The sequence below is a fragment of the Vitis vinifera genome, chromosome 3 (assembly GCF_030704535.1).
Source record: "Vitis vinifera cultivar Pinot Noir 40024 chromosome 3, ASM3070453v1".
Lineage (NCBI taxonomy): Eukaryota > Viridiplantae > Streptophyta > Magnoliopsida > Vitales > Vitaceae > Vitis > Vitis vinifera.
In genome coordinates, this window is record NC_081807.1 from 8626833 (window position 1) to 8639972 (window position 13140).

Below are 13140 nucleotides of genomic sequence, written 5' to 3' on the forward strand. Positions count from 1 at the left end.
AAGTCTCAATTAACATGGTCATATGCCTTCTCAATATCAAGCTTACAAAGCACCTTAGGGTTGTCACTTTTTAGCATCGAGTCAATTGCTTCATTAGTTATAAGCACAACATCAAGAATTTGCCTACCCACCATAAAGGCATTTTGAAATTTGAAGACCACTTTGCTCACCACATTTTTAAGCCAATTAGCCAACACTTTAGCCAAAAGCTTATAAAGGCTACCCACCAACCTTCTAGGCCTAAACATTGCATTGAGGCTCTTTACAAAATCCCAACAACACTACCAAATAGCCATTCAAAAACTATCTGATCCAACAGCCTTATCCCCATTTAGATCTAACAAAGCGTCGAACAATTATTCCTTTAAAAAAGGCTCCTCCAACTTCATTGCATCAAGACTATTTAAGGCATCAAAACTCGTGTCCCTGATACTGGGATGCCACTCCTCTAGTTCCGATAGAAGAGTCTGGAAAGCCTGGACAATCCCTACCTCAATCTTAGCCTCCTCTATTAAACAAACCGCATTCATTTTAACCTTAGCCAAAGTACTCCTCCTTCTATGTGCATTCACCATTTTGTGAAAGAAACCGGTATTTCTATAACCCTCCTTTAACCACATTTCCCTTAACTTTTGCCTCCATCTCGTTTCCTCCATAGTTGCCCATATACAATATTCTTCCCTTGATTCCTCCCTAGCAACCACCTTCTCAATAGATACTACCCCCAACCTCTCTTTAGAATCCCAAAAACCCATCTGTGAGAGAACAAAATTCTTTCTAATTGCCATGTTGCCAAAGACCTCTTGGTTCCATCTCTTCAAATTACACTTGCAAACTTTTCAACTTTTTTGCCTTCATTTCTTTGAAACCTTCCTCCTTAAGCCACATATTTTCAAATCTAAAAGGAGTAGAGCCTCCCCGTAAACCAACCCCATCCAACAAAATTGGTGAATTGTTTGACATAGGTTTAGGCAAGACACTTTGCATCACCCCACTAAAATGGTCTTCCCACCCCTCTAAAACTAGAAAATAATCTAACCTCAATCCGATGGAGGAGAGAGAGAGAGAGCGAGAGCAACGGAGGAGAGTGAGGCTTTCTGAGTGCAAGCAAGAATGCAGAGGGTGATGTCCTCGCGGGGTCTAGAAAAAGCTTCAAGAAGGGTAGCTTCAAACTGGAGTCGAAGGCTTTTGAGGTCGAGGTGGAGGAGAAGAAAGGCAAATTGCAAGCTACGATTGTGGAGAGGAAAAGAGGGATTTCCTCGTGGATTAGGCTGGGACCGGAGAGCCTTGGGTTCTTTTTTTATTGTCTAGTTCTTTGTATCAAGGACACGAGAACTGGAAAATGGGAAAGAAAGTGGAAGGAAAACGGGAGGGCCTATTCACTGGTGCAAGATCAAAACAAGGGGGGGTGTTTCCTCCGGTTAAATGTTGTGGACCTGGAAAACAAAAGGTTCAGCATCTTTATCCCCAAAGGAAGAGGAGCAAAGTGTGGTTAGGCTTCAATGGTGGAGACGCTACGACGCTTGGGTTTTGCTAATGGAGGAGAGGAAAGCCAAAAAGAAGAAGCGCTACGGTTGAAGCCCAGTATGGTGAAAACCTTTGCGGAATTGGTCAAACTGCCAAGGGGCAAAGAAAGAGCAGCAATTAGGGTGGAGGTCAGAAAGAAGGAGCTAAGTCGAAACTTAAACAAGTTGGCTCACTGTTTGGTTGGGATCTGGAACCCTAGTGCAGTGACGGGGGATGACCTAAGAAGTTAGGGGACCCATTTAGCAAAAATTTGGAGACTGAAGGGCAATCTAGGGCTAGCAAAATTGGAGAGGGGCAAGGTATTGTTGGAATTTGAGCTTTTGATAGAAGCAGAGAAAGCCCTTAAACTCGAAAGTATCTCAGTTGGGGGGCTCCTCCTTCGCCTAGAGAAATGGAGGCCCAAGACGGGATGCCTGTTGGAAAGGAAGAAAAGGAGCGAGGCTTGGGTGCGAGTTGTGGGCTTACCCATCTCCTTATGGGATCAGGCCATTCTGAGAAGGATAGGGGAGGAGTGCGGAGGTTTCCTCACAGTCGACTCCCAAACGGAGAAGCTGGAGGAACTGCAGTGGGCACGGGTACTGGTGAAGCGTAACGGCGAGGAGCTTCCCAATGTGCTGGAGGTTTGGGTTGAAGAGCTCTGCTACTCGTTAACCCTCTGGTGGGAGGTTAGGCCAGTAATGAGAGCGGCAACAGCAAGAAAGAGTGGAAAGAAAGTCATAACAATAAGTGAGGTTGGGGGTGAGGCCTTTGCAAGCGCGGGTGAGCGCGTGCTGGAGGAGAATGACGTTACGAGGCTCGAGGCCCTGCTGCTGCCTGCCGATGGGACGAGGGGGCAGTCAAGTGGGTCGGGGCAGTTTATGGACCTTGTTTGGAGCTTTGACGGGTCGTCGGTTGGGCCCTAAGGATCGGGTGGACCTACTTTGTCGGGCCTAGGAGAGGTCCCTTGGAGTTCTAAGGCTTCTAGGTCCATTGGGCTTGCTCCTCTCTCTACCATTTCTCTTGAGACTGGGTCGTCTCTCCTTGGGCTATCATCTAGGAAGGATTCTGGGTGGGCCAAGGCATTGGAGTCTTTTGTGGTGCCTGGGCTGGATTGCCGAGGCTCGTCCCTGCCCTTAGCTGAGGATAGAGCCCAATTGGGGGCGGCCCACCCCTCCATGTTAACTAGCCCAAGCCTACTGGGGGGTCCAGACTTTAGTATATCTTCTTTCTGGGTAAAGGATGGCCTTCGGAGGCCTTTTAAGGAGCTGCTACATTTTGAGGAGAGATCGAAGATTGACTGTGCTTTAATGGAGGAAGCTTTGAGGTATGGGAACGACTCTATCCCTATTGGAACGTTGGTTTCTGGTTCTTCTTCTTCTCCCTCTTCTTTTTCTGATCAGACTCCATTGGGGGAGTATTACGACCTTTTTGGGGCCGGTTTGGAAATAACCTAAGGGGTTTCACCGGGTCGCATGTTTAATGGCACGAGGTCTTCAGAGAAGGAGACAGTCACTCGCTGGGAGCTGATGGAGGTTAATATTGGCAGCATTGAAGAAAGTAGAGAGGAGTTTTGCTTAGTTCGTACTATGCCACAAGAAGTTAGAGGATGGGGTAGAGAGTGATGAAGGAAAAAATCAAAGGTTGGAACAAGGACGTGTTTGGAAGGCTGGAAGTTAATAAAAACTCAGCTCTCCAGCAAGTCGAATTCTAGGATGGGGTAGAGAGTGAAAGGAGTCTGTCAAAAGGAGAAACGGAGCTGAAAAAAAAAGCTAAGGAAACCTTCAAAAAGTGTGTGTTATTGGAAGAAACCCATTGGAGACAATTGTTAAGGGAGTTGTCGCTTAAGGAAATGGATAAGAACACAGGCTTCTTTCACCGGATGGCCATTGCCCACCGAAGAAACAACTCCCTGGATAAAATTAAGATCAATGGGGTGTGGTTGGCTGAGGAGCAGGAGGTGAGTGAGGGGATTGTAAATGCTTTTCAACAACTGCTCTCAGAAGAGCCAGGCTGCAGAGCTGATATTGAGGGATTGCACCTTCAACATCTAAACCTCAGTGAAGCTGAAGTCTTGGAGCTGCCCTTCATTGAGGAAGAAATCCACTCTACACTGGTGGAAATGAATGGAGATAAGGCTCCAGGCCCGAATGGGTTCACAGTGACCTTTTGGCAATTTTGTTGGGACTTCGTGAAGGAGGAGATTGTGGATCTGTTTAAGGAGTTTTTTTATAAGAAATATTTTGCCAAAAGTCTCAATACTACCTTCCTGGTCCTCATTCCAAAGAAAGGTGGGGCTGAGGACCATGGGGATTTCCGGCCTATCAGCCTTTTAAGAGGACTGTACAAGCTTTTGGCCAAGGTGTTGGCCAATAAGCTGAAGAAGGTCTTAGGTAAGGTGGTCTCTGTGGATCAAAATGCTTTTGTGAGGAGCAGACGGATTTTGGATGTCTCGCTCATAGCTAATGAGGTGATTGATTTTTGGCATAAACGTAAAGAGAAAGGGTTGATTTGCAAACTAGATATTGAAAAAGTCTATGATAACATTAATTGGAATTTCCTCATGAAGGTCTTGCATAAGATGGGCTTTGGATCTCGATGGATGGAGTGGATTTGGTGGTGCATTTCAACTGCAAAATTTTCTGTTATGGTCAACGGGGTGCCAGCAGACTTTTTTTCCAATTCCAAGGGGCTGCGTCAAGGAGATCCCCTTTCTCCTTACCTTTTTGTCTTGGATATGGAAGTGCTAAGTGCACTTATAAGAAGGGCTGTTGACGGGGGATTCATTTCAGGCTGCAAACTTCGAGGGAGAGGGGGGATGGAGATGAATGTGTCCCATTTGCTCTTTGTTGATGACACAATCATTTTCTCCGAAGCAAGGAAAGAGCATCTAACCTCTCTAAGTTGGATTTTGGCTTGGTTCGAGGCGGCTTCTGGTCTAAGAATAAATCTAGCTAAAAGCGAATTAATTCCTATTGAGGAGGTTGAAGATATTGAGGAAATGGCAGTGGAGTTAGGGTGTAGAGTGGGGTCTCTTCCTACTGTCTATCTGGGGCTGCCCCTTGGAGCCCACCACAAGGCCTTGTCTATGTGGGATGGGGTGGAAGAAAGAATGAGGAGAAGATTAGCCCTTTGGAAAAGACAATATATGTCTAAGGGCGGGAGAATTACCCTCATTAAAAGTACACCGGCCAGCATTCCTATCTACCAATTGTTCCTCTTTCGAATGCCCAAGTTAGTAGCAAAAAAGCTTGAAAAATTACAAAGAGACTTTCTTTGGGGAGGGGGAATCCACTTAATCAATTGGGAGGTGGTGTGCACTCAAAAGGAGAAGGGGGGTCTAGGCATTCGGAAGATTGATCTCCTGAACAAGGCCTTGTTGGATAAATGGATTTGGAGATTTGCCTTTGAAAAGGAAATCCTTTGGAAGAAGGTGATCGGGGTGAAGTATGGCCAAGAGGGATTTGGATGGCGGACTAATGAAGCTCGCGGAACGTTTGGAGTGGGGGTTTGGAAGGAAATTCTGAAGGAGGCAAACTGGTGTTGGGATAACATAGGGTTCAAGGTGGGTGAGGGGACTAAGGTCAAGTTTTGGACTGATAATTGGTGTGGCAACACGGCGCTGTCCCAAAATTTTCCCCAATTATTTGCCTTGGCGATCCATAGGAACGCAACGGTCAATGAAGTGTGGGACTCAAGCCTTGGTCAAGGAGGTTGGAATCTTAGATTTTCCAGAGATTCTAATGACTGGGAGTTGGATTTGATAGGAGAGTTGTTTCATATGCTGAGGGACTTCAAGATTTCTTCAGAAGAGGACTCAGTGTTATGGAAAGGAGGGGGTCATGGTACTTTTCGGATTAGGGATGCTTATAATTTGTTGGCTGCTCCTAGTGTCATCACCTTCCCGAAAAAGAGCATTTGGGTGGATAAGGTTCCAACCAAAGTTGCTTTGTTTGCTTGGGAGGCCACGTGGGGAAGATCCTCACTTTGGATAGGCTCTAAAAACGGGGGTGGCACCTCCCTAATCATTGCTTTTTGCGTGGCTGTGAAGAAGAAAATGTAAATCATATTCTTTTACACTGTATAGTGGTCAGGGTCCTCTAGGAGATCGTCCTTGCCTTGTTTGGGGCTCAGTGGGTGTTCCCAGAGACAGTCAAAGAGGTGTTATTTAGTTGGAGGGGCCCTTTTGCGGGGAAAAAGAGGAAAAAGATTTGGAACTCCATCCCATTGTGTATTTTTTGCACGGTATGAAAGGAAAGAAATAGATTAGCTTTTAGGGAGGGCTCTTTAGCTATACAAAAACTCAAAAATTCTTTTGTATGTAATGTGTGGAGTTGGGCTAGGGTGTATATGGGAGAGGAGTCCTCTTCGCTTTTAGGCTTTTTGGAGTGGCTAGCGGCTCCTTAAGGGCTGGTGAGGTTGATTGTTCATGTGTTTTTTGTTTTTAGGCTACTATGTCTACTACCTATATGCTTTGTGGCTTTTGGCCCTTTAATATATTTTGTGCTCATTTATCAACAAAAAAAATCTAACCTCAATTAGGTAAGATTATTTAAGCCCCCCTCCAAGTAAAAGACCTCCAAACAAAGGAAGGTCCCTCAATTGAAGGTCCTTAACGACATTAGAAAATCTTCTTACAACCACAAATAGCCTAGTAGCACTAATACACTCCCTTGGAAATCTGACAATGTTAAAACCATCTCCAATGCACAACAGGTCACTCCACAAGCCCTTAATGGCCCTCAACTCCACCCAAAAGCCCTCTCAATCACACCCACAAAAGGGACCATACACCCCCGTGAAAATCCAGACAAACCCATCTCACAGTTCTTAAAACAAGAAATTGAGAACTGTTGAACTTCCATACCCACCAACTTTAACACCCTATTGTCCCAAAAAACCAAGACCTCGCTTGTTGCCCCCTCACTTTCACCTTTCCACATTCTAAGAATCTGCCTATTCCAATACTGTACACCAACTCTACACTTAGATCTTGGTTTCCTGAAGGTAGACCAAATCTGCCCTTTGAAACTTGATGAAAGACTTTATAACCATCATTTCATTGCTACCATTGGCCCATTTTACATTCCAAGTTAAAATTCTTAACTTCATAAGTCTCTTGACGATAACGTACTACTTTTATGTCCCTTTCACCCTCTGATTTTGTCCCCTCGCATTTCACTGAACACTCCAACTTCTTAAGCTCTCTTTCAAAATGAGAGAAAGCAGATTTACTTCTCTTGCTAAAGCTTGGCCCTCTTGTCCCTTCCTTGTCCTAATTTTATTAAGGAGTGTCAAGATCTCCTCCTCAAAACCCTTTGTTGCCATGCCTAAGAATTTATTGAAGGCAACCAAACCATTGAAAGACCCCCTTCTCCTCCAACGCAACGTCACCCTAACCCACCACCCTCCCCTCCTCATTACCTCGCTTGGCCTCCCTAACCACAACCTCCTTTCCCTTGTTGGCCAGAAACTCCACCAATCTCCCATTTGCCAAAATCATCCTCAGTGGCACCTAGTCCACAAGCTATGGAACCTTCCCCCTTGCCCCCTCCATCTGACTTTGTGACAACAAAAGCTCATCCTTGGACCCACTTCACGTCCAAATGCAGAAGAAGGAGAAGAAGTAGAAGATGTCCTAACCCCTAAAGAGGAAACAGGAAAAGTGGCAAACCTGGAAATCTTGTTGCTTTCTCCAAAAGTATTTCGTCAATGAGTGGGAACCGAAGAGACGATGATGAGGGAGCCAGCATTGGGGAACAACCAGCCCCACCGCCATCAGTGAGGAGCCCAACTATAGCCCTAGACTCAAAAGAGCCCTCTTATCCCTTTTAAAGCCCTCCCAATATGAAGACTTTTAGCCCAAACTTACCCGACCCAACCCACTTGGCCCATTCTCAAAAAAGGGAACCTTTAGGCCACTGCTGCACTGGGCCTCCTTGCTGCTGCTACCTGTAAGAACACAGCTGCACTCACCTCTTTAAGGCCCAACCACACACTTCCACTAGCACCCTCCACATGAGGAACCTCAAGAATCTCCATTTCCAAACAATCCCCTTTATTGCCCAAAGAACTTCCCCTGTCAACGTCGCCTCCTGACACCTCTCCAAACCACTTTACAGAAACACCAGCCACCTCCCAGCCTACCAACATGCTCCAGCAATCAGTAGGCGACACACCCTCAACCTCCTTTTGGCCCCTCAAACCCTCCTCACACTCTCAACATCTAGTGTCTGACCCTCTCCCCCATCCCTAACCTTCTGGCCACTGTTCTTGCCCTTCAGCTCCACATGAGCCAAGGTGGAAATTCCTACCATAATGTATAGCAAAGACAACAAGACCTTCTACCACCTACAACATCCTCAGCTTTAAACTCCCATTTGAACATACTAGTACTCTAGCCCACTACAAGTGTAGACAACTAACAGTTCCCTCATCCACTGGTACAAAGCCCCCACAGCAGTCTCCTATCTTTCTGAAAATCTCCCAACACCATAGGTGAAGAGGGAGCCTCAACACTCTCACCCACACCTCCTTAGCATGAACTTCTTTCCAGTGGCAAACTGCCTCTGGATTCCACCTCTCTAGATGTAACACCTTCTCCTTAAACCCCTTAAGAGCACTTTCTAAGAGTCCAAGAAATCCTCAAAGTCAAACAACAGCAAAGCTACCCCTAACAAAGAAATCTTTACTCCCCCTCTCATAGGTCAATTAATGGCTACTCAACTATTTAATGATCTTAAAACTGGGCCAAGATTAGAACCCTCACCCCACCTTCCAACCAAATAGCGCCTCAATTGATCCTCTCTGTTTTGAACCTCTTTGGTTCCCACCTAAATCCAAATTGCTTCACCCACCCTACCATGAGCCTTCCTAACAGCATCTATATACAAATCTTTCATCCCCACCTTCGAGCTAACCCCAGCCTCCACACTCCTATAGTTGACTGGGGAAGGAGGAAACCCTGCCTCATTGGAAGAACCTACACCTAGATGGCAAAGCTTCTCGGCTAGAACAGACCACAACCACCCCTCCCCCCCCCCTCTTTCCCCAAAACAAACAAAGGTAAACCACTTCGTTCTGGAAAACACAGAGCAAATCTCTTAGCCTCCACTGAGCTAACCACACAAAAAATGAATCTACTTACCTTCTTTGAACGGTGCTCCATCCCGAACTCTCTACCATTTTCCACTCAGACTTTGTTGCAACGCTTCCATCTTCATCCATGCAACAAGCTTCCACACCATCCAAAAGATGACACAGCTGAGCTCCCAAAAATTAATCCACGAAGAAAAGCCTCTGCCTCTCTCCAAGATTCTCCCTAATTTTTTTTGATAAGTAAAGAGAAGTATATTAAAATGAAAGAGGAGACACCAAACTAGTGTCCTCTAGGAATGCAAAGAGTATTCAAAAGCAGCCCCTCGACTCTAACCCAAGGAAGCGAGCCGAAACCCCTACCTATAATTAAAGCCTAGCCACTCAAAAAAGCTAACCAGAGACCGCAGGCTCAAAACTATAAACACCCTCACCCATGACCACAGATTACATACAAAAGAATGTTTCAACCTTTGGATTGACAACACCTCATTCCCAAAAGCCAACAAATTTCTTTCCTTCCAAACTGACCAAAATATACATAAGGGGACCAAGATTCTCCCTAATAACTTCCCACCAACCTCCTCTAAAGGGATTTCAAAGGATTTAAAGTCAATAGCAAACCAACTCCTTTCTCCTCTCATCCTTCCCCAATTTCTTATAAAGGAAAAACTACTATCTGTTAAATTTTAAACCATTTGTCAAGCTTCTTAATCAAAATCATGCAACTTTTAGTACAAAAATTTATGTAATTTAATTAAATTTATATATTTGTCATACATAAAATAATTATATATAAAAGCATATATTGATGGATTGGTCTATATGGTTTGTGCCCATGGCCTACATTTTCAGAACTTCCCATGTGAGTGTATCCATATTATGCTGTACACATCTTGTGTCCATGTCTAGGACATAGCTTCATCTAATTTGACAGTTTAACATTAAGTTGCACTAATAAATAGAGAGCCTTTTTTTTGGATAGGCAAACAAGAATACATATTAATAAACAAAATGTTGCACTTACTTTCAAGATTAACACAGCAGCGAAACGACGATACTCTATCCTTTCTCCACGAAGCCACTCCAATGCATTTTGCACCTAAGGAAATAAGAGGATCAGAAACTTACTGCACCCAGAATACCACACAATTAATAAACATGTAACAAACCTGGCACTCCACTTCATCTGCAGTCATTGCTCCACCAGCCCTAGCCAGGTGGCCAAGAACTGTACTAGCAAGGATTAAAACATCACGGTCACGTTTTGCCTCAAACACAGTCCGCACATAACCAGAGAATTTTGAAACTTTGGAAGCACTCTCGCCTAGTGCCACATCTATCAACTCATCAATAGCTCTTAAAGCTCCCATATTTTCAGCAACATCATTACTGTCTAAAAGATTAGATATGCGATCATACAACTGATCCATGAAACGGGAGAAAGCTTCTCCACTAAGATCACGAGCTTCTTCCTCCAAATGTATCTTCAAAGCTAATGCAGCCCCATCCTACAAACAATAAGACAAATAATCCAAATATGGCCAGCACAGAAAGCAAGTGAACCAAAGCAATATACTAACTGAAAAATTATTATTTTTTTCTTTTGATAGGTAAAGATAGGTATGTATAAATTAATAATAGGAAAAAGTACAATACACGAACTTAAACATAATAAGCAGTTTCAAATTTCAACCAGCTTAAGCAGCAACAAAAGAATAATCAGTATAACAATTCATTGAAAATTTACTCTAAATTGCAGACTCTCCAAGAAATAATTCATCACTAAAACGAGGACTTTCAAATTCCAAATCAAATTCAATACTTTGTAACAAAATGTAGCCCAAGTCTTCTCGAAACTTCTTCTAAACATATGGCATGTAGATTTTTTAAGGATTGGTCAATTACAACAATTTTTTTCAGAGCTGTTGATTGAAAGGTACCTAATTATGGCCCTTATCTTTAAGAAACAGGGAAAAGACTGATCAGTTACACATTCTGGGAAATTAATATAACATTAGACAGCTAAGACAAGGTAGGAAATGGATAAAAACAAATATTTGAAATTAAATTTCATTAGTTGGTACTAGTATTTGGCTTCTTCAAAGTAAATTTTCCATGAGCCAAAAAGGGAAAGGACATAAGATAAGAGATCCAACATTTCAATTTCTTTCCTATTTATTGGTTTACTCTGCTTTCTCAATAGCCAAGCATGGATAGATTGGACAAAAAACAATGAAACCAAACAAACCATGGAAACCAAAACACTACATAACACAGTGCTCAATTTGGTTCCATGACATGACAAAATTGAAAAAAAAAAAAAAAAAATCAAGCTTCTAGAATTTCAAAATTTTTCACTGGCTGTGACAGGAGAATCAAAAACCCATACTCAATTGTCTGTATTACACTGAGTTTTGCATTTCCCTGAACAGCATTTTCCTTTTCTATTTGCCTCCACATGATTACAATTAGATTTCTCATTCTTCTCACCAAGCAAGTGGAAGCAAAAAGAAGATGGAAATGTTACACTCAAGACAACTAAATCACAAACTATTATTTGACTCAATGAAGCTGAGTTTTTCAATATATTTGCAAACTAAAGCTCTCCCCCCACATCAACCAACTAAAGAAAAAGGGCCTGCAAGAGCTAAGAACTCGATCCCCTTGAGGGTCCACACTTTTCGCAGAAACCAAACAGGAAAGCCACAAAAAAAAAAAAAAAACGGAAAATTCCAAATTTTCACTCCTTCCCACTCATTTTCTCAGCAACCAAACCAGAGATTCAGAAACAAATTACGACTCTCTCCAAGTCTAAGAAAATTGCCCCATTCTTCTCAGCAACCAAGCGGCAGTGGAAAATGCTTTCCTATCTCCTAAAACAACAAAGTCAGGCACTATTATTTGGCTCAAATAAGTTGGGTGTTTCACTATAGTCCGAACCCAAGCCATAAAAGCCCAAAGAACTAAAATCTCAACTTTCCGTTCCGTTCCACACTTCTCCCAACCGAACAGGAGAGAATAAAAACACAAGATTCAAGCTCACATCTCCTTTTCTCCCCACACATATTCCAAGCAACCAAACCAAAGGCAACAGAAACAGAACGCAACTATCCCTCTGAAACAAAACAAAAGAAAAATCCCCACTTTTTTCCCTGTCTGTCTCCCACCCTCAATTTCACAGTAACACAACAATAATTGAAAACCAAAAACAAAAACGACATAAAAACAATCAAATTTCCCCGTACAAAACAAAAAAAAAAAAATTGAACCTTGGGAGGGCCGCGAGCGCAAAGGTCGGCGAGAATGCGGTTAAGGGCGTCGAGGCTGGAGCCGGCGGCGGGGGCGCCGAACCGGATAGATTGAGCAGTGGAAGCCATAATGAAAGGAAAACCCTAGCTGGATCTTGATTTCACATGGAAAACAAGATGCAGTGTCGAGAGCGAGACATGGTTTGTGAAGTGCGAGAGATGAGTAGGCGTGGCTCCTACGTGGGCCTTTTTGTTCTTATTTCCTTTCCTCCTTGTTCCTCTGCTTCGCTTTGTATTCAAGCTTTATTGGCCTACAGCTCATCCTCTCTTTCCTCTCTTTCTAGGGGTTTCTCTCTCCCTCTCCAGTGTGCACTTGTATGATTCCAAGGGATCTAATTCTTCCCACCTTATTATTTACATTTTACACCCAATATGCAAATTAAAATAATTTATTTTCAACATTTTTATTTCTTTTAAACCATGAGGAGGTGTTATTATATTTTCATTTTCTATACCCTAAAAATCTTATAATAAACCCCACCTGTTGTTTGAGATTTTAGAATTTAGCTTATTTCCAAATTATCCAAGATTGAAATTTCACAAATATTTAAAAAATAAAATTCTAAGATTTTGTACTAAAATCGGAGTGATATACTTTACTTATTTTTAACTATTGAATATTTTGAGTTTGGTTTTAAAATACTTTAATAAATAAATAAAATGCTTGTAATGTCACATGTATCTCCTTCCTATTTAACGTAAATAATTGACATTAGATCATAATAATGTGTTAAAACGACTTCAAAGGAATAAAAAATCTTAAGTCGGATGTCGATGAAGATCACAATAGATAAAGTTTGGTTTTCATTGAATTTGAACCCATACTTCAACACACTCATTTTTTGGGCTTAAAAATAATTAAAAAACAAAAATTTTAAACTTGATAATATTTCAACTCATTAATTGATTTTATGAATAAAGTTCAACAAAAATACTTAATAAATGAAAAGTGACTATAATGTTACATGTATCTCCTTATTTGACAAAAATGATTGACATCAAATTATAATGATGTGTTAAAACGACTCTAAAGAAGTGAAAAATCTTAAGTCGGAAGTCGATGAAGATCACAATAAATAAAATTCATTTTTCATTGAGTTTGAATGAGTAATCCAACATGCTCATTTTTGGGGCTTAAAAATGTTTACAAAAACAAAAGTTTTAAATTTGATCATATTTCAGCTTATTGGTTGATTTTATGAATGAAGTTCAACAAACTCTATAGAGGGCT

At 42.2% G+C, this 13140-nt stretch overlaps 1 protein-coding gene across 1 annotated transcript in view; it reads right to left on the reverse strand.

Annotated features, from left to right (window-relative positions):
- Window positions 1-12212, reverse strand: part of LOC100249713 (serine/threonine-protein kinase TOR) — a 129935-nt gene extending 117723 nt beyond the window's left edge. The window contains exons 1-3 of the mRNA XM_002275555.5: window positions 11871-12212; window positions 9771-10109; window positions 9626-9700 (exon numbers count right to left, since the gene is read on the reverse strand). Of these exons, the coding sequence (XP_002275591.2) occupies window positions 9626-9700; window positions 9771-10109; window positions 11871-11978 (522 nt within the window). The 5' untranslated portion in view covers window positions 11979-12212. The remainder of the gene's footprint in view (window positions 1-9625; window positions 9701-9770; window positions 10110-11870) is intronic.
- Window positions 12213-13140: the final 928 nt, after the last annotated feature.